This window comes from Dichotomopilus funicola (assembly GCF_033296635.1).
Source record: "Dichotomopilus funicola strain CBS 141.50 unplaced genomic scaffold C8A04scaffold_1, whole genome shotgun sequence".
Classification (NCBI taxonomy): Eukaryota; Fungi; Ascomycota; class Sordariomycetes; order Sordariales; family Chaetomiaceae; genus Dichotomopilus; species Dichotomopilus funicola.
In genome coordinates, this window is record NW_026944022.1 from 529,338 (window position 1) to 554,856 (window position 25,519).

The 25,519-nt window shown below is 55.4% G+C and overlaps 7 protein-coding genes across 7 annotated transcripts; 5 read left to right on the forward strand and 2 right to left on the reverse strand.

The window, feature by feature from the left end:
- Positions 1-498: 498 nt before the first annotated feature.
- Positions 499-3,111, forward strand: C8A04DRAFT_33608 (uncharacterized protein; the record flags this gene model as incomplete). The annotated part of the gene is made up of 6 exons (XM_062782523.1): positions 499-514; position 593; positions 1,003-1,041; positions 1,120-1,147; positions 1,205-2,038; positions 2,125-3,111. 6 exons carry the CDS (start codon positions 499-501, stop codon positions 3,109-3,111), a joined length of 1,905 nt encoding a protein of 634 aa, XP_062641459.1.
- Positions 3,112-6,672: 3,561 nt separating this feature from the next.
- Positions 6,673-9,422, forward strand: C8A04DRAFT_33609 (NADP-dependent malic enzyme; the record flags this gene model as incomplete). Its single annotated transcript, XM_062782524.1, has 4 exons — positions 6,673-7,366; positions 7,633-8,063; positions 8,160-8,485; positions 8,546-9,422. The coding sequence occupies 4 exons, from the start codon at positions 6,673-6,675 to the stop codon at positions 9,420-9,422; spliced, it is 2,328 nt and encodes a 775-aa protein (XP_062641460.1).
- A 786-nt stretch (positions 9,423-10,208) lies between these two features.
- C8A04DRAFT_23883 (uncharacterized protein) lies at positions 10,209-15,359 on the reverse strand (the record flags this gene model as incomplete). The annotated part of the gene is made up of 2 exons (XM_062778859.1): positions 10,209-14,921; positions 14,973-15,359. 2 exons carry the CDS (start codon positions 15,357-15,359, stop codon positions 10,209-10,211), a joined length of 5,100 nt encoding a protein of 1,699 aa, XP_062641461.1.
- Positions 15,360-15,996: 637 nt separating this feature from the next.
- Positions 15,997-17,439, forward strand: C8A04DRAFT_23884 (uncharacterized protein; the record flags this gene model as incomplete). The annotated part of the gene is made up of 1 exon (XM_062778860.1): positions 15,997-17,439. One exon carries the CDS (start codon positions 15,997-15,999, stop codon positions 17,437-17,439), a length of 1,443 nt encoding a protein of 480 aa, XP_062641462.1.
- Positions 17,440-18,757: 1,318 nt separating this feature from the next.
- C8A04DRAFT_23885 (pyridoxal phosphate-dependent transferase) lies at positions 18,758-20,819 on the forward strand (the record flags this gene model as incomplete). Its single annotated transcript, XM_062778861.1, has 3 exons — positions 18,758-18,923; positions 18,984-19,599; positions 19,682-20,819. The coding sequence occupies 3 exons, from the start codon at positions 18,758-18,760 to the stop codon at positions 20,817-20,819; spliced, it is 1,920 nt and encodes a 639-aa protein (XP_062641463.1).
- Positions 20,820-20,982: 163 nt separating this feature from the next.
- C8A04DRAFT_33612 (uncharacterized protein) lies at positions 20,983-22,369 on the reverse strand (the record flags this gene model as incomplete). Its single annotated transcript, XM_062782525.1, has 2 exons — positions 20,983-22,267; positions 22,350-22,369. The coding sequence occupies 2 exons, from the start codon at positions 22,367-22,369 to the stop codon at positions 20,983-20,985; spliced, it is 1,305 nt and encodes a 434-aa protein (XP_062641464.1).
- A 742-nt stretch (positions 22,370-23,111) lies between these two features.
- Positions 23,112-25,127, forward strand: C8A04DRAFT_33613 (large subunit GTPase 1; the record flags this gene model as incomplete). Its single annotated transcript, XM_062782526.1, has 2 exons — positions 23,112-24,114; positions 24,184-25,127. 2 exons carry the CDS (start codon positions 23,112-23,114, stop codon positions 25,125-25,127), a joined length of 1,947 nt encoding a protein of 648 aa, XP_062641465.1.
- Between the last annotated feature and the right edge of the window lie 392 nt (positions 25,128-25,519).

Here is a 25,519-nt window from a genome sequence, read left to right on the forward strand (position 1 = left end):
GCCAACACCACCAGCTTGCAGCCTAAGGTTGTCCACACTTTTAGCAGTTTTTAGCAGTGGAAGAAGACGGTGCGGGTTACTTCTTGCTTCGCGGAGTTGCTGACGTAGAATCCGAGAGAGAGATTACGGAAAAGAGTGTCAACGAGTTGGTGGGGCAGAAATGTTCGATGGTTGCGACGCAAGGGCGTAGAATTCAGCGAAAGGGGGTGGAGGTCGCGTTTCCTCAAACGCGAAGGCACATGACTTGCGGATCAATTTTAATGGCTTGCTTATTTCGGGCCCCAGGCAGCAGCAGGCAAAGGCAGGATGGTCCCTGGTCTGTGAAAGGTTGCTGAAGATGTGCTCGGAAAATAAGGGGATCTTGACCACACTATCGACACTGTGTTCCTCTTCTCTTTCCACTTGATAGGATGAAGATGGAATGTGTGGATTGAATTTTTCGTAGAACTTGCCACCATTACCTGGTGAGTATTATGTCAAATGTGCATACATGCCATCATGCCTCCTTGCGTTGGTAAGTGGCAACCGGGCAACCAAATCAGGTCCTTGCCTCCCTTAGTTGACCTATAGACTACACGAAGTCTTTTTGTAGGGTTTTGTGAGAAACTTTCCTAGCGTATCTTGCGTATGTAGTGTTTCGACAAGAAGACGACTTCTTCTTCCTGCTTTGGTTAGTGCTTTGTCTACTTAGCCGCACCGTGCCCTTCTCCTCCCCTTACTGTCTTAGGCCCAGGTCAGGTGCTTTGGCGTTGCGGTTTTCTTCAATTTGCCCCTCTTCGCGTCAAGACGTGTCTCCGTGCACTTTCCACCAAGGCAGCAGAGGCTCAATCGGCCACTTTCCGAAATTTGCGTTTTCCGCCAAACCCGAAAACTTAGGTATTCATCCCGAAATACCGCTTGAGGGCTCTCGCATCAAAACCGTCTTCTCATACCAACTTACCAAAATGTATGCTCCCGTACCCAATAGAATTACCCAAGGCGATTTCACTAAACGAAAAGTAGGTCTCGAAACACGCGACCGCAACGTCGTATCATGGGCCCGTAGGTGTATTCTTAGCATGTGATCGATGCCTCCAAATATCCTAGCGTTTTCCTGACACCGCTTATCCTTTAATGCAGACAGTCGGCTCTCACTGATTTTTTGGCTGTAAGTTTTGGTTCCCTTCCTACATGTTGTTCCAATCGCTAATCGGCTTGTCCCTAGTCCCACAACATCTCGGCCCATCAGATCCGCCTGGATGCCGATGCCCGCCGTAGGCAAGCTCAGAATAACGGGGATGCACAGACCGATGAGAACACCCAGGACGATGAACCGGCCACGGTTGATCCACCCACTGATGCGCCCACGCCGGCCACCAGTTCGAGACCAGCCACACGAGCAAGGCGCTCAGCAGCGGGAACGGTAACGCAGCGGGACGAGGAAGCCCGGAAGAAAGAGCAGAAGGTACTGGAGAAGATCAAGGCTAGCAAAAAGTTTCAGAAGCGGAAGCGCGGTCTTGACTCGGATGACGAAGACGATCTTGCCCGAGCTCTTCTTCAGAGCTCTGCGCCCTTGCCCGGGCAACAGGAGAACTGTGCGAGCTGCGGGAAGCGTTTCACCGTAACCGCGTACAGCCGCAATGGGCCAGAGGGAGGGTTACTTTGTGGTCCTTGTAGCAAGGAGCTTGAGAAGGGCGATGCCGCCAAGAAGAAGGCACTGCCTAAGCGGGCCACGGGCGGTTCCGTCGGCAGGCGACGACAAGTGCAAAGCAATATTTTGGATGGGACTTACGCGCTCGGTGCTAAGAGCCTGATGACTCTTTGCATTGAAACCTTGGCCAAGAACATCGACCTTGCTGAAGACTTGGGTGATCTTCCGGAGCCTATTATCGACAAGATAGCGCGGAAGCTTTCTAAGCATCGCCTTCTCGACTCGAGGACCCTCACTCTTTTTCTACAGCCCGCCGCAGAGGAAGTCCGAATATACGACGGAGCCAAGCTCAGCTCGAATGACTTCATACGGATCTTTCAGACAGTGCCTGGCCTCAAGAAACTAAAGGTAGGTCGACCTAGTTGAAAACAGCGGGCCTCGAGATATCAGCCCTTACGCAACTTTTAAGATGGAGAACACTGACACCACTTTAGATCCGCAACGGGATTCACTTCAAAGACGAAGTCGTCGATTATCTCATGTCGCGGCACATCGACCTTGAAGATCTATACCTTCACGGTGCCAACCTAATCTCGGAGGGGAAGTGGAAGGAGTACCTTCAAAAGAAGGGCGGTTCTCTCCGCTCCCTGCGTGTCTACTTCACTGACAAACACTTCAGCGACGAAGTGCTTGCTCTCATGCCTACTACCTGCCCACTCCTTGCCCGCCTTAAAGTCTGCCACAACCAAAAGGTCACCGGCGCTGGCGTGGCGTCTATCGCACAGGTCAGCACACTCCGGCACCTCAGCCTTGATCTACGCAATGAACTACACTCGGATGTCTATGTCGACCTGATCACCCGCCTCGGCGTCAATCTCGAAACACTCTCCCTCACCCGCGTGCCCGGCGCCGACAACACACTTCTCGACGCGCTTCACTCGCACTGCCGGCAGCTATCTAAACTGCGGATCACCGAGAGCGAGGAGATGACCGATGCTGGGTTTGTTCGACTCTTCCGCGGGTGGGCCAACCCTGGCTTGGTGTGGCTTGACCTACAAAAGTGTCGCCAGCTGGACTCAGCGCACCCGCGTGAGAACCCGGACGGGCTTGGCCTGTGTTCCGGCGGGTTTCGCGAACTGATGGATCATTCAGGTGCTAAGTTACGTGAACTGAACGTCCACGGCTGCCGACACATAGAAGCACAGGCGTTCGAGGAAGTATTTCGCGCCGGGGCCGGGGAGAAGGTGTACGAGGCGTTGGAGAAACTGGAGATTAGCTTCTGTGAAGAGGTAACCGACTTTGTGGTTGGTTCCATATTCCGCAGCTGCCCCAACTTGAGGGAGCTCAACGTGTTTGGGTGTATGAAAGTTCGGGATGTGAGAGTACCCAGAGGCAAGATTCTGGTGGGGGTACCGAACGCCAAGGGGATGGTGATAGAAGGAGACGACGATGTCGACGATGTTGTCATGGGTGATGCTTAAACATTTCGGCGGCTAGAGCGAGTTGCCCGTCAGCAGGACAGAGAGTCTAGGTCGTATCAACACGCCCCTGTAGCGATAGCTTTCTACGTGTAATTTGAACAGGATCTTGAGAATAATTCGAGTCCCTGTGAGACCCAAGCAGGCAATCGACGAAGTCAACCAGCCGTGGCTGTGAAAAAGGGGGACCTTGACTGGATGAACCGGAAAGTGCCGGACAAGTAACGAGTAAGGAGAATCGGGGCGCGGCTATTTCTCAATCTTCCACCTTTCGCCGCGCTTCACGTGTTTCACGTGCTTAACAAGGCACAGACCCAAAGCCACCGATCTCTTGATGTCAGTCATGGAGGTGAGTGGGGTGGAAGAGAGTCCCATCGGGCGGGTCGAAACTGGGGAATATTGACTCATTCACCACGGATACCCCCGCTTCAACTTCTCATCATCAGTTCCTTTCATCACCAAACCCCCTCCATCTCCGATGTGTGATCTTGTAGATTACCGAGATCGACAATACCGAGGCTACTGGCGACCAGTCGCGAGGTCATACACCGGACAGAGGTTCGGTGTTGACCTTTTTTAGAGACAGCAAATCTCGATCTACATAGTATAGCAATTTGCCCGACAAACATGCAGCAGGACCATCGCTCTTGGCCCATCCCGTCATTTAAGACAGGGCTTGGTTCCCGCTTCTTGGCTCTGAAGCGTGCTGCAGGCTATGGATATGTTGTATCTAAAAGTCTGGGGGTGGCTTGGTGATGAGGAACAGAGTGTAGTCAGCTGTGCCCGGGGTCATTGCCGTTAACCGGGGAAGGGAAGCGGTGAAGTTCTCGAACCTCGCGGGGACGGTGGAGCGTGGCATGCACAGTCCCCGGGAGCCCTGCCGAACCGTTTCTTGGCCCTGTTGTCTGGAGATTGTGGAGTCTGGGGAAGCCTCGCCAGCCACCGCTGGTGTTTTGGGATAGCACCCTTGTCCTGAGCATGAACACAGCAAATGTTGGTGTTTTGCCAGCCTGCTATAAGCTGGGTCCTACATAGTACACCCGCCATCGTGCGAATACAGCAGATCCTCGCGAAGCTTGCTTTCATGTGCTTCCGACATTCTCCGCCGTGTCCGATACTCGGAACGTTGTGAGGCACAGCGGGAGAGAGAGATGTTGAAAAAAGGCCGTCCCATAGCCGACAGGCCGATTACCGGGCCGGCGTGCGTGTGGAGAGCGGTGCTGGGCTGGGACGGCTACGGCTACCGCGGCGGCATTGATGAAATGAGCATGTGCAAAGTACTTCGCACGAATCCGTACACTCGCCCTGGCCAACCTCGAACAACTTGGCGGGTACGAGGCCCCGAGAAGGTGAAGCTGCCGAAGGCCACGGACAGGGCAAAGAAGATCAAACCAGATGCCGAGTTCCTGCGGTTGGATGGCAAACTTTTCATTTCCCTCTCGTCTCGCTTGCTCAACCTCTGCTACTGAGATAGGAGTCTCTTCTTCCGTTACCCTGGAAGGGGGCTTCGTGGTTTGGAGGTGTGGGGGCATGAGCAAGGAGAGGGACTTCAGACGCCCCCATCGCGAGCAGGAGCTTGCCCGCGCTTAGCGCGCAAGGCACACGCCTCTGCCCGTCGCAGCATCGTGAAATCCGACGACAGCTCGGCCAATTGTTGGGCAGCAACCGACAGTCAGCCCGCTCGTTTCGTCTGAGGGCGGTGGAGGCGGGCCGCTGGCCAAGGGAATATCACACACGGGTGTGACCTGTTTCATCCCGAGCCTCTGTTATTCTGGAAGCCTTCTCGCTTCCCCAAAGCTGTGTCCGGGGCACCCCCCGATGGGCAAACTTCCGGTCCCAGCTGTGTCCCTCCCTCGTGCCTTTTCTTGGTGTTGCAATCGGGAGAAGTCGGACGAATGGCTGGCCCCTCGTGTCTTTGCCGGGGTGCCCGGCCATGCCCCTGAGAAACACGACCCACAACCAGACCCACCAAGTCCCGATGCCCAATGCTCCACTGCGGGTCTTGCTGGGCATCCTCAAGTCCAGGTTCAATTCAATGCTTTGCCGGCCCGTCCATCACCGGGACAATATCCGCGTTGAAGTACCTGCATGCGTTTGCAACTCGATTTTCAAAAGAACGACACTCGCTTCGTCTGCAAGGACGGGAGTGATCATACCCACGGTCACAGATCGTAGGATGGCGTAACATTTGATTTTTTCGAGCCGGACCGGCTTTTGTCGAGATAGGGGATTTCCCGGCGACCGAGCGCCGAGCGGCTAGTTAGTCGAGCGCCACAAGACGCCCATGCCGTACCCCGAGACAGCGCTGCGTAAATCTTGAGTTTTTTTCTTTTGGCCAGGAGACCAAACTTCCCGGCACATCGAGATTATTATTAGGTAACAGACAAAGGCGGTAAGGCCTCCCAAGAAGATCGAGGGCGCGTGCCCCTTTTCCTACTTCTTGTCGGAGACAAGGGGAAGGGCAAGGGAAAGAATAATTCGTTTGTGAAGGCCGTTCAGGAACCATCAACACGCAGACAACCGATCCCGAACGGCCATCCGGCGGATCGGGACGTGGTCTTAGCCAAAAAAGGCAACCTGCTCTCCATTGCTCGGTGTGTGATTGGGCGGATGACGGATGGATCCCAAGCTGTCTTGAATGGTGTTTACTTGGGTGGCCCACCGACTTTTCCCCAAGACCATCCCGAAGACATGTCTTGTGACCAACGTCGGTCTGAATTTGATGAGAGAGACAAACGACAAGAGCAAACAAATCGGAAGCTCGGGCGTGGAACAGGTGTTGATGGGGATGTCCGCCGCGAGAACCTGAATGTAGAACGAATGTCCTCGATTTGAAGGAGCAGCAGGCTGCTTGGTGCTTCCCTTGATGCCGCATGGAAAACTTTGGCAAAAGGGCATTTGCTGATGTCGCATAACAGTAATAGTACAGGGGTCACAGTCAGCGATCCGTGAACCCCAATCCATTCAACCTTTCGGGGACCCCCCAACAAAACAACTCAAAAAAATCAGGTGATTTTGACGGCCCATCAAGCAGGCATTCAGAACACAACTGGAATCTGCGCAGCTTGTTAGTGGCCGCGCTGCCTTCCAATTTTGATAAACATGCATGGTTCGATTTAATCGAACGGCTAGTTCGGGCATCCACTCCGGTGCCCACCCGGGATGTCATCTCGGTGACTCCTGCCGCTGGGGTTACTACCGGTTGGCCCAGTTCGCGGTGTAAGTGCCTTCCCCAAAAAGAGACTTACGACTCGCAAACTGCCCACCAAACTCGGCGACGGGAAGGAGCCATTGCTTCCTCGGATCGTGTCTGGCCTTGGTACCTGTACCCGCCGGTTCTACCAGGGGGCCCGGTTTGCTCTGACATCGTGATTGAATCTTCCCACTTTTTTTTTTAATTCTCCCGCGCCCCTTCCGACCAACTGAAGGAGGCGTGTCCGGCAAAGCGCCCTCAACGCCGCCAACCCTTGAAACGTGCGCCGAAACCTCACAGAACAGGCCTCTGTCGCATCAACCACCCTCAACAGCATCAACTCTTTTTCACGTCCTTTTTTCGGGCTGGGTATGGGAAAACGGGGAGCCAAGTGGGCGCTGGTCGCGTCTCGAGTGGCCGGCGCGCAAAAGCTTTTAAACCAGCTCGCCCTCACTAACCGGCGTGTGGGCAAGACGCTCCAACTGTCGCTTTTCCTGACAAAAGCTCTGGTGGCCCGGACAGCTTCCGCAACCGCGACTGCGCCTAAAAACAGGACGGCTGGACCCAGCCATCGTCGTAATTCTAATAATATTGCTAGACTCACGCCGCAGGGGGCACTTCTTTTGCACCTGGTCCAGCCCTGCCTCGAGCTTGCCCCGTGGATTTACACTCTTGTTTCCCTCGTCCGACTTCCCTTCTTTCCTCTCCCGGCTCTCACACATGCAATGGCGTCTTATGCGTACAGCACTTCCAGCTCCGACATTTCAACACCTCGGTCGATCTCCCCCTCTTCCTCCGTGGCGTCAGGCCGGTCATCGCAATCATCTATATCTAGCTCCAAGCGCATCTCCATCTCGTCCACCCGCAGGATCTCCGCTGCCAACCCAATGTCTTCCGTCGACATCAACTCTATTGAAGAAGCTATGAGAATGGCGAATCTCGACACTCTTCGCGGCTACAGCCAAAACCATTACGGTGAGGTGCATCAGGAGACCAACACCGAATACCTGGGCCAGACACAGGCTCTTGGCTACCAGGTGCTCACCGAACCAATGTGGAATAAAGGTGAGTCAGCTTTGTGGTCCCTCTGTTTCTCCGTCCTCCTCCCTTTTAATCACTACTTCATCGTCTGCTCTTCCGTCCCAACTTTTCTACCCTTCCGATCCCCTCCCGCACAATTCGCCTCGGCCCGCCAGAAGAGTGCCAAAGCGCTGCATGTTGATGTGTAGCAACGTCACCACCGTTCAATACATCTCCTACAATGCCGTCGAGTTCACGGGCTGTGTCCCGTCTTCGTAAACTGGCTGCTAACTGTGCCTCCTCCCCTCAAGGCCTCTCTTTCACTCCGGAGCAGCGCATCGCCAAGAACCTGACGGGTTTGATCCCGCACGTCATGGAGGACAGCAGCAAGCAGTGCGAGCGTGCGCTCAAGATGATCCGGACTCGGCAAACGAACATTGACCGGTACCTGTACCTGTCGTCACTCAAGGGCCAGAACGTAGACCTCTTCTACCGCCTGCTCATTGATAACGCAACCGAGCTGATGCCGCTCGTGTACACGCCCACTATTGGCGACGTCTGCCTCCAATACTCTACTTTGTACACGCGGCCGGAGGCGTTATACATTTCCATTAAGCAACGGAAATCGATGAAGACCATCCTCAAGAATTGGCCGTATCCGAACCCGGAGATTTGCGTCGTCACAGACGGTTCCCGTATCCTCGGTCTGGGCGATCTTGGCGTGAATGGCGTTGGCATTCCGGTAAGTTTCCTCGGCTGAAACCAATTGGCCCCCACCCCTCGGCGGTTGGCGGGGTCCCGGGAAACAGGTCGACTAACATGCAACGCAACACAACAGATTGGCAAGCTAGCGCTGTACACGGCGGCTGCCGGCATCCGCCCAGAACGGACGCTGCCGATTGTCCTCGACTGCGGCACGGCCAACGAGACAAATCTTAAGGACCCACTGTACCTTGGCCTGCGCGCAAAGCGCCCTTCTGTCGCAGAGCAGCAAGAATTCATGGACGAGTTCATGCAGGCTGCTGCTGAGGTTTACCCCGAGATGGTAGTGCAGTTTGAAGACTTTGAGAGTGAAAAGGCCTTCAACTACCTCGACCGGTACCGCAACGGCTACAAATGCTTCAACGATGACATCCAGGGGACTGGTGCCGTGGTGCTTGGCGGGTACGCATGGGTCTGCCCCACATAACTTTCTCGCTCCCAATCACTAACACCGGTTTGCAGGTATATTGGAGCCGTCAACCTCTCGGGCGTTCCCATCGAGGAGCAGCGCCTTGTCTTCATGGGCGCCGGCTCTGCTGGTGTCGGTGTCGCGAAGCAGCTGGTTGAGTTCTACACCAAGCGCGGCTTGTCGGAACAGGCAGCGAAGGACAAGTTTTGGCTGGTTGACACCAAGGGCCTTGTGACCAAGGACCGTGGTGACAAGCTTGCTGAGCACAAAAAGTACTTTGCTCGTTCCGACAATAACGGACACCAATTCCGCAACCTGGAAGAGGTCATTGAGTACGTCAAGCCCACCGCTTTGATCGGCCTCACCGCCACCCACGGCGTCTTTACCGAGTCCGTTATCCGCGCGCTCAAGGCGTCTGTGGATGCGGGCGGCCTTGGCCGTCGGCCCATCCTGTTCCCGCTCAGCAACCCCCTCACCAAGGCCGAATGCACTTTCGAGCAGGCCGTGACGTGGACTGACGGAACCGCCATCTTTGCTTCCGGTTCGCCCTTCTCGGCCTTCACCGTTAAGGGTACGGACAAGCCTATCACGTACTACCCCAACCAGGGCAACAACGTTTACGTGTTCCCTGGTATCGGTCTTGGTACGATTCTTTCCAAGTCCAACCGCGTGACCGACAACATGATCTACACATCGGCAGCTGCCCTGGCTGGCTCGCTCAACGCCGAGGAAATCCACAAGGGCCTTATCTATCCTCGCATTGAGCGTGTCCGCGAGGCCAGCCTCATCGTCGCCCGCGAAGTCATGAAGGCCGCGCGCCGTGACGGCGTCAGCCAGCTGCCGGAAGAGCAATGGCTTGAGTGGGAAGAGTGGGGTGACCCGGCTCTGGACAAGTACATCAAGGCCCGGATCTACGATCCCGAGCTCTAGGTTCCCGAGGAGTAGTCTCTTTGGCTTTTGAGTCTTTTCAATTCGGCTTGAGCAGTGCCGCGGCACCCCTCCTACTTTTGGCCACGCTGTGCCTTGGTACTTTTTTTCGTTAATTATTCATTCGAGTATTGATTTTCAGCGTTGTTTCACGCTCAGATAGCGCTGCCCAGGGCTTTTGTCTCTGTGGGCTGAGCTGGGAAGTATAGGATCTTGCATTGGGACTCGGGATGGGAAACGCTACACGGATCCTGCATTGTTTCGTTTTCTATGTGGCGACCAGAGGTCGGCCCCTGTTTTGAGGGTCGTACCTGCAATTTGGAAAAGGAGGGGGGAAAGGGTACACAGTAGAAGGAGGAGCAGCGTGAATAGATCAGCTGTAATTAAAAAGGAGGATGTTTTCGATTCAGTAAATGTGCTGTAAACCATGGTGTAACGTTTAACATCGTTTCCGTGACATTGTCTGTTGCCCGAAGGAACAGAGACGTTGTTGAGACTCGGAGTGTGAGCGGGAGTAATAGGTTTCGTAGCTTGGTGTTATCTCTCTTGCGAAAGTTCCTCATCTCATCCATCGGCTCAGTTGGCGAAATACCGAAGTTGCTTCGAGGTCTTGTATTTATTTCTTCCTCCTGCGAGTTCTATGGCTCATCTCGGGGGAGTCTTGCTATCTCAACCTATCATGTAGTTGACGGACATGTCCAACTCCAATCCCGACCAAACTTCATGCGGCAACATTCAAGTAGCACGAAGACAATAACAATACACGAAAAAACCACACGCACCCATCAATCACTTCGCCTCCGCCATCTTCTGATCCGCCTTCTCCAGCTTCTTCCGGGATGTCTCATCCCCCACCACCAAGGCAAACCACTCCTTCATCGTAGCCACATACCCCACGTACCGCTCCCAATCCTCCACCGGCGGACCCCGGATTTGTGGCGCTGCTGCCCCCTGGCTGGTGGCCCCCGCTTCGTCGGGCTTATCAAGAGAATGATGACCACCCCCTTCCCAAACCGCCCACGCGCTCTCCATGCCTGTCCGCAACCCCCACTCTTTCTTGGTCATGGCTTTCACCTGGAACCGCTGCAGTAACACGACATCTCCCGGCGCGACTACGGGCAGCGAGTCCTTGTGCGGACGGTACATCTGCACCTCGATGACAGCGCCGGGGGCCGCTGAGGGGTCGGTGGCGCGGAAGGACATGAAGAATTCGCGGGGACCGCCGTGGGCGCGGGTTGGCTGAGTGGGGCGGGAGGTCACGACGACGATGGTGTCGAGGAATTTGTCGGGGTGATTACGCAGCGCCTTGAGGGCGACGCCGCCTGGGAGCTCAGACCGCAAACGCTTAGTAAGGTCGGCTTTGAGAGCTGCAGCGGTCGTGGGGCCTGTTGAAGTTGTGGAGGTAAAGGAGGTGGAAGGGTCGGTGGGTTCGGCCTCGGGGCGTTTGGAGGGTGATGCTAAAGCTGATCTTGCGAAGCTGATGCTGGGGTCTTCTTTGTCCTTCTCGGGTGTGCCGTTCGTCGTGTTGGATCGGAAACTACTAGATCGTGCACGGGTAATGCGAGCACTCGTTCGGACAGGCTCGGCTGCTGCCTTCTTGTTCCGCTTTGATCCGACACTCTGTCGTGCGAGCTGAACGCTGAGGTCGGGAGTGGAAAAGCGGCCGGATATTTCGGGCTTTTCGTTCTTTTCGGACGAAGCCAGGTCGGCAGTTGCTGGGCGCAGCTTGGGGGTGGATGCGTCACGGGCTAGTTGGACGCTAAGATCAGGGGATTGTGGTTCATCCACATGCTCATTATCCTCCCGATCTCCAAGTTGATCCACGTAGTCAGACTTGTCCTTACTCTCAAGCTCAACAGAGGTCCCGTCGGACTGGAATGCAATAGCTTGCCGGGCGAGGTCCACGCTTAGGTCGGGATTTGGGGAAGACGAGCGGTCTCCTTCGTCCGATACAACCGATTCAAACCTAAAAGACTGCTGTTGTTCCTGGGTGAGTTGTTCCAGGATCAGAGTTTCGTCCTCAAGGTCCTGCTCTGCGTCGTGCATCATGGGCTGCTCAACCCCGCCAAGCTCCTCTTGAGAAGAGAATTCCTCAAGCTCCGACAATTTCTCGTTTTGTTGTTGGTTATCCTGAGAAAAGGGCACGGAAGATGCATTATCATCAACCGTGCCGTCCAGCCACGGTGATCGCGGTGAGCGAACCGGGGCGGAACTTGCTTCAACCTCGACAATCCCCCCGGCCTCCAAAGAAACAACGGTGGCCGCAGCGGCTGCAGCAGTCTCATTGACGCCGATATTTTCATCAACTTCCTGTGGAAGTCCCCTTGGTATCGTGTCGACCTCTTCGGTCAGCCGCATCGTCGTCGACTGTTGTGTAGATTCCACCACCTCCTCAACCGCAAGATCCACCCGTGGCTTGACTAGCACCGGTGTAGGTTCAGTGTCAGATACAACTTCCATCATCTCATCTGCGGCAGTAACTGGCCCTTCATCGGTCGCAACAGGGGTGAGTCGTTCCTCTTCTTGAGTAGGGGTCTGCGCATCCGGAAGAGATTCGTCTGCCGAATGGCTAGCCGCAGTTTGCGACATATCATCGGTAACCATGGGATCGGCGATGCTGGGTGTTGATTCCTCCTGATTATCCCGTTGGGGGCTTGTCATAATCTTGTCTGGCGATGCCGACTCGACTCGTGCTGAGGAAGCATCGATCATATCGACATCATCTTCGGAGACTACCATCACGTCATATTCGCCGGCTGAGGCCTCGCCTTCTTCGTCCACACTCATGTGGCCATCATCGCCATTTCCAAATTCTTCTGGGGCCTCGACCTGGCTAGCCAACGAGAGTGTATCCGCATCTGGTAAGCTCGAGTCATCGTGCTGTGCGTCGCGTAGTGGTGAGCTCGTAGCGCCCTGCTCCCGTTCTCCTACGCTCTCGAGTCCGTCTTGAATCCCATCGTGCCCCAATTCATGGGCGCTCGGATATTCTCGCGCCGACTCATTATCGGTTCTACAAAACTCTTTCGTAGAGCTGACACTCGGCAGTTCGCCTTCTGTGCCCGGAGATCTGGCGCGCGGCTTTGATATGAAGAGCCCTTCAGAAGAACTTTCACTCGGCGTAGACTGCGATCTTTGTTCTGAGGCAACTATCGGGTCGGGCAACACTTCGCTGGGGGCATGTTGTTTTTTAGGGGTGGGAGTCTCGTCCCGAACGCTTGACGTTTCAAAGGAACTGGAAGCGAGGCTAATGACCGAGGAGTTGTCGGTGCTGGTATCCAGCAAATCAACCACTGCCGCCTTTGCCTGCACACTGGATTGCTGGGGAGCAACTGTTGCAAAGTCGACAACGTGGGTTTGCCCAAAAATCCTATGCTCGTCGTCCGCAGCCACGTCGTTTTGCTCCGTCTCTTCTACGGCCCCGATGGTTTCACGGTGGGTTGAAATAGTTGCTTGGGATGGTTCAGACGACATCAGAGTCTGTGGTGGGGTCCCTTTGCGTGAAACCGTCTGGGACTCTGTCTGAGTGGGCTGAGGCGTAGGTGATGTCGTGCGAAACAACGTCTGGATAGTTGTTTGTGCCTGAGGCGGGGACGATCTCTTCGGCGGCGGCGGCGGCGGCTTAGGTTCCTCCTCTTCGTCCTCGGAATCGGAAAGCAGACTGATGACCTCTGGGGGGCCGGTTTGCGTTGGCGGTGCTTGTCTCCTTGGCTGGTACCGGCTCACATCAAATCCCTCGCTACCATCCTCGCCTTCCTCTTCCTCATCTTCGCTTTCTTCGTCCTCCTCTTCCTCCTCATTCCCTTCTTCATCTTCTCCTTCTTCGCTCCCGTATTCTTCGCCCTCGTCCCACTCTTCACCCTCGCCATCTTCGTCGTACACTTCCTCATTGCCGTAACGCTCCTCCGTTTCGAGCTCAACCTCGTCCTCCTCCTCGGAGAGGCCTTCATCGTCGTCTGAAAGAATGTCGTACTTGCGCTGGTCGTAGTCGCCCTCTTCGATTCGTTCGCCGTATTCATATTCGTCAGCTTCGGAGTCTACATCTTCCTCCTCTTGTACGCCAACTTCCTCCTCGCTGTCGCTATTCACCTCTTCGGCAACCGGTTCATCGCTGGTCGGGGGAGGGGCTGGCGGGGTTGGGTTCTCCTGGCCATCCTCAGGTAAACTTTTCTGCCCGTAGCTCGCAAATCCTTCGGGCACCTGTTCGGGGGCAATGTCGTCCGCATGGAGAGATGGTTGCTCAACCTCAATCCTTGTTCCTTCGTTAAGAGCGTCCGATCCGAAATGCCCGCCTTCAACGGGGTTGTAGTGAGGCGACTCGGTCGACATTTCCCACTGGCGGCCCCCAAACTGCTGAACGGTGGGTGGTTCCGGCGCTTGGGTTTGGGCCACTTCCGGTTGTTCATCCGCCGCATCGACATACGTGCCCATGTCGGCAAACTTTGGAGGAGCTGAGGCATCAAGATACGCCGTTGGGTAAAGTTCTTGTGGGCCATAGGCGGGCTCCGGGACGTGTTTCGGAACGGGCGGTGTTGGCGAGTAACTGGTCTGTGGGACATGAGAAAATCCGAACCGAACCTGATCCGCAAGGCTTAGATTGGATTCTACCTGGTCCGACGCCCCAGCACCAAACGCAGAGAAACTGTCAGAAAAGGTATTCGAGCTAAACAGGGTATCACTGCGGGTGACGGCGCCAAGATCCGGTGGTGGCGCCTGTTGAGAAGGAATTGTAACGGGTTGTTCTCTTTGTTCCTCGCCATGAAGCACACCGGTGGATTCCTCGTGCGGTCCTATAGTGAATGCCAAGTCGGTAACGGGGGCAGTGGCCTCGGGTTGTGAAATTTGGGCCTCGTTGGATTGCTCGTGACGAGACTCGGGCTCAACAGCGGGCGTCGATATTCGGGGGGCCGGGCTTGAATCCCTGGGCACAGGATTCGCCGAGAGGCGCTGAGGCAACGGGGTCGAGGGTGCTGGTGCAGCAGGCGCTGTATCTCGCTCCAGGGCGATGTTTACCGGTTCTGCAGCGGCCCGAGGTGCATCCACATCGAAGTTTTGTGAGCCCCAGTTCCGTCGCGGCGGTAAGGGCGATGGTTGGGAATTTATATCTTCGGGTTCATCTTCGTCCATTGCGTCTTCGGGCGTGGGACTAGGCTCGGGGCTCGGTGACTGACTGGTGTATCGCCACGCGCTGCTATCCCGGCCGAATCTGGTTCTTTTACGACCCTTCCCTTTTACCCCCCCATCCTCTTCAAACAGATCGAAGCCGCCTTCGAACAGAGCGCCGTACGATATGCGAGCCCGTTTAACAAAAGCCGGCGAGGGGTATTCGTTTGCCGTGAAGTCCGAAAGTTTGCGAGTCGTGGTTGGAACTTCGGATATGACTGGCGCAGGCTCGGGTTCTATCGAGGTCAGTCTCGGTGTCTCGTTCCCAAGGCCATCTGGTTGTTGTTCCGCTGGGTTGTCGATGTTGATGAGTTTCACTTCGCCGGATTCTCCAAATTTGACCTGCAACTAGGTCAGCACTACGCGGCAACATTTCCATCCACAAACACACACCTGCAGGTCAATCCTACAACTAAACTGTAGCTGCCATTCCACTCTTGCGCCGGGGATGCGACCGGGGGACGCATCTTTGGCCCATTCTACGCCAGCCAAGCTGAAGACCAACTCATCACCCGCCCCAAGTCCGCTTTCCGCCGCAGCTGTCGCGCTCGGCCCCTGGAGCTCTACCCGTATTTGGCCTCTAGCACGGCGCAGGCGCACATCAGGTTCGGCGATGAGGAAGGCGAACCTCTTGGTGACGGAGTTGTAAGGCCAAGTGATCGTGACTTCGCCGCGGACGACGCGTGAGGCTTGGTCGGCGAGGTCGGGACTTAGTTGGGCAATTGGGGTTGCCGCCCGCGACGATAGATCGGAAGCGCCATCACCGTTAGCCGCCGCCATGTTGGAGAGTATAACGCAAAGGAAATGCAGCTATATCATGAAATCGGGTGTCGCTGGGACCTTCGTTGTTCGGTCGTCATTTGCAGTTCGGTGGTTGGAATCAGACGCCTTGTCGCAGTAGTGGAAAGGAAGCATAGACTGGGTGGATGCGAAGTTCTAGAAAGTGAAGTGAACGATCCTTTCATCCCAACCCGAATGTAGGCTGTTTGCCGAGTTGGAGTTGTTGGTTGCATGTGTTGGACGGGAGCTTCGAAGGAAAGCGCGGCAAGCTCCTGGACCCATGACGGCAGCGACGCGATAAAAGTGGGTCAAGATTTCGTTACAGCCTGACGTAAACGGTAAGATGTCAGATCGCTGTCGAACCGATTGGCGTACGAATACGTAATGTTACCCCGGGTACCTGTAATTTACGGGGCGGACCGTCAAGGCTTCCGAGAACGCTAACGTTAATCACACCATACAATGTACTGGATGGGCAGACTGCCCCTCAACAGCATCGGCCCTCACGGCGTATAGGTAATGTGACTCTCGACCGTGCTCCATGTGCTACCGACAATTGCCGCGTCTACGGGACACTCACACAACATTTTCTCCTCTTCGTTTTAGTTATTTTAGACGCTATTTCTTTTGGCATACCATGGGTTCGCAGCTACCACCCCGGTTTGACGTTAAGAAGGTGGCCATCGTGGGGGCTGGCCCCTGCGCGCTTGCGGCGGCGAAGTACCTGCTTGCCCAAAACGCGTTTGAGAAAATTGATGTGTTTGAGCAGCAAGCCGAGGTAGGCGGAGTCTGGAACTACAGCCCACAACCTTCAAACAAGGTGCGTGTGCCGCAGTTGAGGGCCGATGGCCCGTCAGACCCCCCGCTGCCTTTTGACGGGGAGGATGGAGAGAAGCCCATCTTTCCGTCGCCGATGTACGACGTGTTGCACACCAATATCCCGCGGGCGCTCATGGAATTCTCGGATCTCCCATTACGAAGGGATACGCTGATTTTCCCCTCCCGCGAGCACATCCAAGAGTACATAGTGGAATACGCAAAGGATATCCGACATCTCATCCAGTTCTCGACCCAGGTGGAGGATATCCGTCTGAGAGTTGTGGATGGAAAGGATCACTGGGACGTGGACACGGTGAACCTCGTAACGGGGACCACGACAAGTGCCACATACGACGCCGTCGTAGTGGTGTCGGGCCACTACACGGCGGTTTACATTCCAGACACGAAAGGCGTTCGCGAATTTCACAAAGCGCACCCCAACATTATCCGCCATTCCAAACATTACCGCACGCCGGAGCAGTACCTTGGGCAAAAGGTCATCGTCGTGGGCAACGCCGCTTCGGGCATCGATATTGCAGCACAAATCAGCCGCGCCTGCAAAACTCCACCATTACTCTCAGTGCGGTCGCCCACCTCCCCAGCGCAGCTAGAGTATTCTGGGGCGGAAGAGGTGCCAGTCATCGAAGAATTTCTGCCCGAGGAGCGAGCCGTGCGGTTCCAAGGCGGCCGCGTCGAGAAGGACATCGACGCCATCATCTACGCAACAGGTTATCTGTTCTCCTTTCCCTTCCTCCGCTCTCTCTACAAGGACACCCCATCGAACCAACCGTTGGCGACCAACGGCCGCAAAGTGCACGGCTTGTACCAGCACATGTTCCACATCGAGCACCCGACCCTCGTGTTTACGCGACTCCCAGTCAAGGTGGTGCCTTTCCCCATCGCCGAGAGTCAGGCGGCTGTGTTTGCGCGCACATGGGCGAACGTGCTGCCGCTGCCGTCGACGGCGGAAATGTGGCGATGGGAAGCGGAGGAGACGGAGCGGCGCGGGTCTTCTAAATACCACGTGTGGCCCGAGGGCGGCGACGCCGAGTACATCAATTCGGTGTACGATTGGCTAGCGCGGTCAAACACGCCCGGGAAGACGCCGCCGTTTTGGAGCCCAGAGGTTGTCTGGCAGCGACAGATCTATGCCAAGGCGAAATTGCAGTTTGAGTTGGACGGGCGCCGAGCGAGGAGTTTGGAGGAGTTGGGATTTGAATATTCGCCAGAGCAGGAAGAGTGGCACGAGAGTCAAGCGTGATGCTTTGTATGGTCGTGTGCGATGAGCGGCTGCGAGATCGATATACCCCAGGTTTTTGTGGACCTATTTTCGGGTCTTTGCCCCAATCTGTTTGATGAATTGCACGATAATTGGCGGTTGGGTGATGTTGGTTGAATTATGGTTGGATCACACGTCTCAGCTGTCTCACCCCGCTGCGGAACTACATGCATGTCATGCGCGGAACGTCGTTGTCTCGCAGCGGGATCGGCTAACGTTAACGAGCCGTTGGACGATCGGAAGCATCGAGAAAAAGGGACGGGGCGAAGTCGGGCCGAGACCGAGGCCGAGGACGCCGGTGAGGAAACATTTTTGAGGGTATTTATTCAATCGGCCCGTACATAGGAGTTGAGTCGTGTTTGTACCAGCGGCCGCGTTGACAATCAACACGGTACTCCAAGTGGGGACCTCGAACCTAGCTCAAGTTTTGGTCGAGGTCCTTCGGAAGGTGTGATAAACCTTCCGGAACCTCTGAGGGGTCGAAATTTTGGTTCTGGTTCCTTGCTCTGCTGAGCGGCTGGGGGCTAAAATTTACAAATCACACTAGTCGGCGGCTGCAGGATCCTGTGGAATCCCACCCACAGGTTCTCCAGGGGTACAAGCTGCCTGCCGCCCAGCTTGCATATTAAAAACGACGCCCATGCCCCGAAAACCGAACTCTTCCCATGTTTGCCCTGCTGTTTGCTGTCTGTTCACCTTAGCCGAGGCGGCACTCCCGGGTCCAGACTTCCCCAGTGGGGTTAGCGGGTTCGATGAAGCTGCCAAAAGGGGACTCAACAGGGCGTCAGGGACGGGCATCCTTCTAGGCCAATAATGGTTCTTTTTGGCGGCTTGCTCCTCCACTAGTGTAGTTCCATAACGAGAGCCTAGCAAGGCGGAAGGTCGGCCAAACACGGCGACGGGCTAATGTTGGCGGGATGACACGGTGCCCGGCGATTTATAATCGCCCACTCATGTCTCCGTGACGGCTTCGCGGGTGTGCCTGGCGTGCTGGCGGCTGCAGGAGCTCCTCCAATGTCCACAGCGGTGTCATGTTACGAACTTGTGAGCGGGGATCCTAGCCTTATCACATTCCCATCTGATACGGATATCTGAGTGGTTCTCGCGGAGCCAAGGTTGCTCGCTCCATCTTATCAGTTCCGTCCGAAGCTGCTTCCTCCTCTTTCCTCGGCTTGAACCAAGAGAGAAGAACTGGTTCACGCAACAGATGAAAACACACCAGACGACACTATTCACGTGTTCATAACGCCACAATTTTCTCTCAATATTTCTTATCCGATTTCACCATCGGTACGCCAAGATGACTCCTGACTCGCATCGTCGTGTCCGTCCGGCCGGTACCGAGAAGCCTGCACCTTTGGACCTCACCCATCACTACTCTGCCGTCACCAAACGACGAGTTCCCTCTAAAATCAAGGAGGTGTACAAGTTCTTTGGGATTCCGAACATTCTGAACCTCGCAGGAGGTTAGTGTTAGAGTCTCATCTCTATATCATGTCTCACGCATCTCTAATTCAACCCACCAGGTCTTCCTCATGTTGATTACTTCCCTTTTGACACCCTCGAGGCCCAGACGGCAAAGCCTGAGAGGTGGACTCCCACGCCTAACTACCCCGGTGAGAAGACCGCGGTATCTTCATCGTCATCGTCACCAACATCGTCATCGGGTCCGGCCTCAGCCGCTCACATCGTCGTCCCCAAGTTCGTCAAAGAGGACGATCCGCTGAAGAAGGTCGACCTCGACACCGTGCTACAATACGGCCTTGCGCCCGGCTACCCGCCGTTGCTGTCATGGGTACGCCAGTTTGTACGCGAGAACCTTGAGCACACGACGCTCTACAAGGGCGGTCCGGGCGTCGTCCTCACCTGCGGCGCTACCGACGGCTTCTCCAAGTGCCTCGACCTGTTTGTAGACCAGTGGACAGAGGGTGTTAATGCTGTCAACACACGGCCGGGTATACTTTGCGAGCCGTATATCTACAACTCGATCTTGAGCCAGGCCGAACCCCATGGCGTCCAGTTTGTGACGGTAAATACCGATGTGGCGGGCATGGTAGCCACGGGGCCTGGTGGACTGGAGGATATCCTAGCAAACTGGGATCCATCCAAGGGAAAGAGGCCCCATCTGTTGTACACTGTAACGTATGTTCATTGCCTTCGCCTTGTTGTTGATCCCCCTATTTTCGAAACTATCATGACTCTTTCTTTACTAATTCCCTGTTAGGCTTGGTCATAATCCTACGGGCGTCGTTCTTTCGGTCGAGCGCAAGAAGGAACTCTATGCCATCTGCAGCAAGTACGACGTGGTCATCATCGAGGATGAGCCCTACTGGTATCTCCAATTCCCTTCCGCCAGCATCGAGGAAGCCAAGTCCCGAGGCCTTCCCATTCCCCAACAGCGACAGCGGCAGCAGTCTTCCTATTCGAGCCCCTTTAAATCCACTTCCTCCTCCTCAGGGTATGCCTTCCTCGACTCACTCACTCCATCCTTCATCGCCCTCGACACCGACGGCCGCGTCGTCCGCCTCGACACCTTCTCCAAAACCGTGGCACCCGGCTGCCGCCTCGGCTGGATCACCGCACAGCCAGCCCTCATCGAGCGCTTCGAGCGGATCAACGAGTCCACCACACAGCAGCCCTCTGGGTTCACCCAGGGCCTCATCACCGAGCTTGTCCTCGGCCCGCACCAAACCAGCAACTCCAAGGCCACAATCAAGAACCAGCAGGCTCGATCCGCCTTCGCCCGCCTTCGAACCACCCGCGACCGCGCCGCCTTTTCCGGCTGGGACACCTCCGGGTGGGTGCGCTGGCTGGAGGGCCTGCGCGGCAACTACGAGCGGCGCATGGTGCGCATGTGTCGGGCGCTAGACGCCGGATCAACACTCATCACGACCACGACCACGTCCGACGACAACGACGGTGACTCCGAATGGGACGCCGTCACCGTGACCACCACGCCGCTGTACACCTATTCCTGGCCGCGCGGCGGCATGTTCGTCTGGCTGCGCATGCTGTTCCATTCGCATCCGCTCTGGAACCACCCGGCCGTCGACGGCCCGACGCTCGCCCGCGCGCTGCAGGTCTGGCTGACACGCAAGCCGTTCCTGGTGCTGGTGGGGTCGGGTACCATGTTTTCAGCGACTACCAAGGTGGAGCGTGAGGAAGGGTGGACGTTTTATCGACTGTGTTTTGCGGCGGAAGCTGAGGACAATATTGGGTTGTCGGGAGAACGGTTTGGGGAAGGGGTGAAGGCGTTTTGGGAAGTGAAGGATGTGGATGTGATTAGGAAGTTGTTGAGTGAGGTAGCGCTGGAGGAGGACGAGGAGGGCGTGAGCCAGTTGGCGTCGTATATGGGCTGTTGATTTATGTATTTCGAGAAATCAGGTTTTGTAAGATGAGAGAATACATCGGATATGGAAGATACGTGATGCGGATTTTGTTGTAATGGTGGTATAGGGGGTATATTGTTCCTATTCCTTTTCGACATTCGATCGAAATTCCTTGTGCCAACCAAGCTACACACAACTATTTAGCTGCCCCTGATTTGTATTTGGTTGGGATAATAGGCGGCCCCAGCTCCCGTCGGAGTTCGTCGAATTGCTCGATCCCGTTCTTCCATTTGCCCTTCTTCACCCGCTTCTTCCCAAACATGGAATAGTCCCCGAGGAATTCATCCAACATCCCGTCAAAGTCCTGCCGCGTAGTTCCCTGCACCGTCGACATGGTTGACACGGCCGACACCGACCCTAGGTCGTCCATGTCTGCATTGTACTCCTCGTCTAGCTTCTCAAACCGTGCATCCAAAATGCCCAGCTGCTCTGTCCTCACCAGCGACGACGACGTCATCGAGTACGCCGACGGGTTCGTCATGGCGCCCTTTCGTGTCTTTCTCCGCCCACCGTTGGTGGTGGTGGTCCATATTGATGATTGCATCTCGGATGGTGCTGCGGCAGCCCGGGGCTTTTTCTCGGCTTTTTGGTCGCTCTTAAACTTCTTGAACTCCTCCATCCAATCTTCCGATTCGCCCTGAGCACCATTTTGCTTGCTTGTATCGGCGAGCGTTGGTGCTTCATCGTCCTCTGTGGGCTGCTGCTGTTGTTGTGGATGCTCCTCTTCCTTCTGTTCTCCGCCGGCCTTGACCGTGTGGTCTGACTCCCACCCCTCGTCATTCTCAAAGTCGTCATACGACTCCTCAAATTCGTACTTGTTCAGCTCGTCTCCATCCTTGGCCAGCTCCTGGAATATATCCTCGTCGCCGTTTTCGTCCACGTATGCATCATCCTCGAGCGCCTCTAACACTTCCCGCAACCGTGGGTCCATGTCGGGCTGGAATCCAGCGATCGCATCTGGCACATCTTGCTGAGCCTGGTATGTCAGACGCTGCAGGTTTTTGCTAGGCAACATCTCCTCATCGATCAGATCCTCGCTCTGATTCTTGAGGTCTAATTGGCGCAGCGCATCCTCAAGCGACGGGCCCTTGGCCTTCCCCTTCCCCTTGTTGCCGGTCGAACTCGCTTCAACGAAGACGGCCTCCCCGGTACCCTGGCCCAGGTCCCGAAGATGCTGCATGTAATCGTACTCGGTATCGTCGAAGTAAACGCCATAGTTGGCCGCCTCGCCCTCGTTGTCACGGATGCTCTGAGCGTCGGAGCCAAGTTCGGATGCCAGGTCGGTCAGCCCCTGGCCGTGCGATGACTTGTTGGCGCGTTGGGTTGGATTGAGCACCATGTCGGGTGCCGACTCGTCGTGGATGAGCGGGTCATTTTGGGGGCGGTAGACGAGCGTGAAATGCGTCGCTTTCTTCTTGTCGCTGGAGAAGGGTGAGGTCAGCCACGAGTAATAGCTAGGGCAAATGTGTTTGGAATACAGGAGGAAGAAAACGTGTCACATACATCCACTTTCCTTTCGGCATTTTGGTGGCTGGAGACCGGGCAGGTCTTGTAATATGTTGATGTGGAAGGTTGAGGATGGAAACTCCGGAGTTTGTGGGTTGATAGAGATTGAACACTCACTCTTTGGAGAGCCGGATGGCAGTGTGCGAAATGGCGTGCCTTTATGTATGACAAATTAGTTCGTAAGGTGCTTCGACTCTGCATGTGTGAAATCATCCGAACAAGTCGTCCCTCCAGGTTTCCCGCACTGGTAAATTTTTGGTGGGGTAAAAATCTTATCGCCTTATCGGCAGGCGGTTTATCTTCTGGTAATTCCGTAACTTACGCCGTCGAGAGGCCCGTGTAACAAAATTCGCTAACACGGAGCAAATATAGCAGGAGGAATTAAATGGTAAGACTCAAGGTTACAGCAAATCAGAGTGATGGTACATGAATAGAAACCACCGGAAGATATCAAAAGCGCACTTGAAACGGACCGTTTGGCTTACACGCGACATACTAAAGAAATTCTTTCGTCGGTCCTGCTAGAAGAGGCTGTTCAGGTTACCTACTAAATACCTCCCTTGGCAAATTTGCCCCTCCATTTCCCTTATTTATCAGCAGCAACCAGGAAGTCTCGTCAACAAACCAAAGCCCCGCCTATCCTTGATAAGAATTAATATTTCGGACATTGACGATAAATTTAAGCAGCGTAACAACTGCGACCGCCCCGAATCCAGCAGACTACCCGATATTTGACGCCAAAACAGTCCGCTGCCCAACATGGTGCTAGCGAAGTCCAAAAAGTCCGTCGGACTGGGCAACCAGTTAATGAAGGATCGTTTTGGCAAGGGCAAGGGCGGCGATCGCAAGCGCGTGGGCGCCGTTACTCGTATCGACCATGCGACCGGCCAAGAGTACATTACCAACGACCGTGAGGAGGCCGGTTGGGTGAAGATGCGCTCTGTTACCGAACAGGGCGCGCTCGACGAGTTCCTGGCTACTGCCGAGCTCGCGGGCACCGACTTCACAGCCGAGAAGATGAACAATGTCAAGATCATCCACACCGACCAGCGGAACCCGTACCTCCTTTCCGCAGCTGAAGAGCGCGCGGTTCTCGGGAAACAGCGGCAACACAAGGCCCGGTTGACGGTGCCAAGGCGACCGCAATGGGATTCGACGACAACCCCCGAAGAACTCGACCGGTTGGAGCGTGAAAGCTTTCTGCAGTGGCGCAAGGGCCTGGCTGAGTTGCAAGAGACACAAGACCTATTGATGACGCCGTTTGAGCGCAATCTTGAGGTGTGGAGGCAACTATGGCGTGTTATTGAGAGGTCTGACGTCGTCGTTCAGATCGTCGATGCTAGGAACCCGCTCATGTTTCGATCCGAGGATCTTGAGACATATGTCAAGGATGTGGACCCGAAGAAACAGAATCTGTTGCTTATCAACAAGGCCGATATGATGACATATGCTCAACGGAAAGCATGGGCGAGCTATTTGAAGGGCGCCGGCATTGCCTACAGGTTCTTCTCGGCCCAGTTGGCGAAGGAGTTACTCGAGACCCAGGAGTCTGAGAGCGAAGGAGAGGATGAAGGGGAGGAGGAGGGAGGGGATGAGAGTAACACAGCAGCTGGCCCAAGTGGCAGTGATGCCCCATTACAGTCCGAAGAGTCGGGCGAAAAGGGAGCCGACAGCGGGGAGGAAGAGAGCGAGGCGGACACCAGGATTCTGACGGTGGATGAGTTGGAGGACATGCTTCTTTCTTATGCGCCGGAGGATGCAGGTGAGTGATGTTTTCATTCCCGGTTATTGTTGATTTAATGAGAGCCGGACAACGCTAACCTTATGGCAGGACCGGATCGGAAACTTCAAGTTGGTCTGGTCGGCTACCCCAACGTCGGAAAGTCCTCGACTATCAATGCGCTGATTGGCGCCCACAAAGTGTCAGTCTCGGCCACGCCTGGCAAGACAAAGCACTTCCAGACTATCCACTACAGTGACAGGGTCATTTTGTGCGATTGCCCAGGTCTCGTGTTTCCTAACTTCGCCAGCACCAAGGCCGAGCTCGTGGTTAATGGTGTTCTTCCCATCGACCAGCTGCGGGAATACAGCGGGCCAGCCACACTAGTTGCTAGCAGGATTCCACGGGCCTTCATCGAAGCGATCTATGGTATCCAAATACGCACTCGGCCTATCGAGGAAGGCGGAACGGGGATTCCCACCGGCGATGAACTGCTTAGTGCCTATGCCCGCCACAGGGGCTTCATGACACAGGGTCTCGGCCAACCAGACCGGTCCCGTGCCGCGAGGTACATCTTCAAGGACTACGTCAACGGGAAGCTGCTGTACGTCACCCCACCACCGGGGATCGATGACAGCCAAGAGTTCAACCGTGAGCTCTACGACGTCGCTCATCTCCCCGCCAAGCGACAGGCTGCTGTGGCGGCTGCCATGGAAGAGCTTTCGGTCGAAGGTGATGACACCGCCTCGCTCCTGTCTGACATGCTCCCGCTCCCACGCGGCGCCAAATCCCAGAACCTGGACAAGGCCTTCTTCAAGGCCACCGAGAACAGCGCCGGTCACCTATCGCGACCGTTCAACTACAAGTACTCGGAGCAGGGCATGGCTGAAGCGGCGGAGGGCAAGCAATTAAGTGGCCGCAAGCTGCGGACCATGATTGCGCTGGAGAAGGGTATCGACCCAAAGGACGTGCGAGTCGGATCGAGCAAAAAGCACTTCAAGGGCGGGCAAAAGGGGAGAAAGAACAGGGGGCCGAAGGAGGATGATGAAGACTAAATGATAGATATGCTGGGAAGATGCCGGTAGTTTATCGATCATAAAGATTTTTTTCTTCTACACTGACGGCGTTCGAAAGGCCGCAGTATCCTTCTCTCCCCGCGCCAGTATGTTCCAATGGTTAACATACCGTGTACGGAGTAAGGTTGAGGTCCTGCAACGGGAGACAGAAGGACTGCAGATTTGTGAGCTCGCCACACTAAATATAAGGGAGGATGAGCCTTGTAACACCGAATGGTTCCCGTAAAAATCGACTTGCCCTTGAAATAATTAAAATTCGAGGACGCCATCCACCTATAACCGTTCTGTGAATCGTCTTTGTGTGGCTCGTTGGCTACTACAACCCTAACCCTTGTTTCGGCCCCGCAGTTGGCCCAGAAATTTTACCTTGA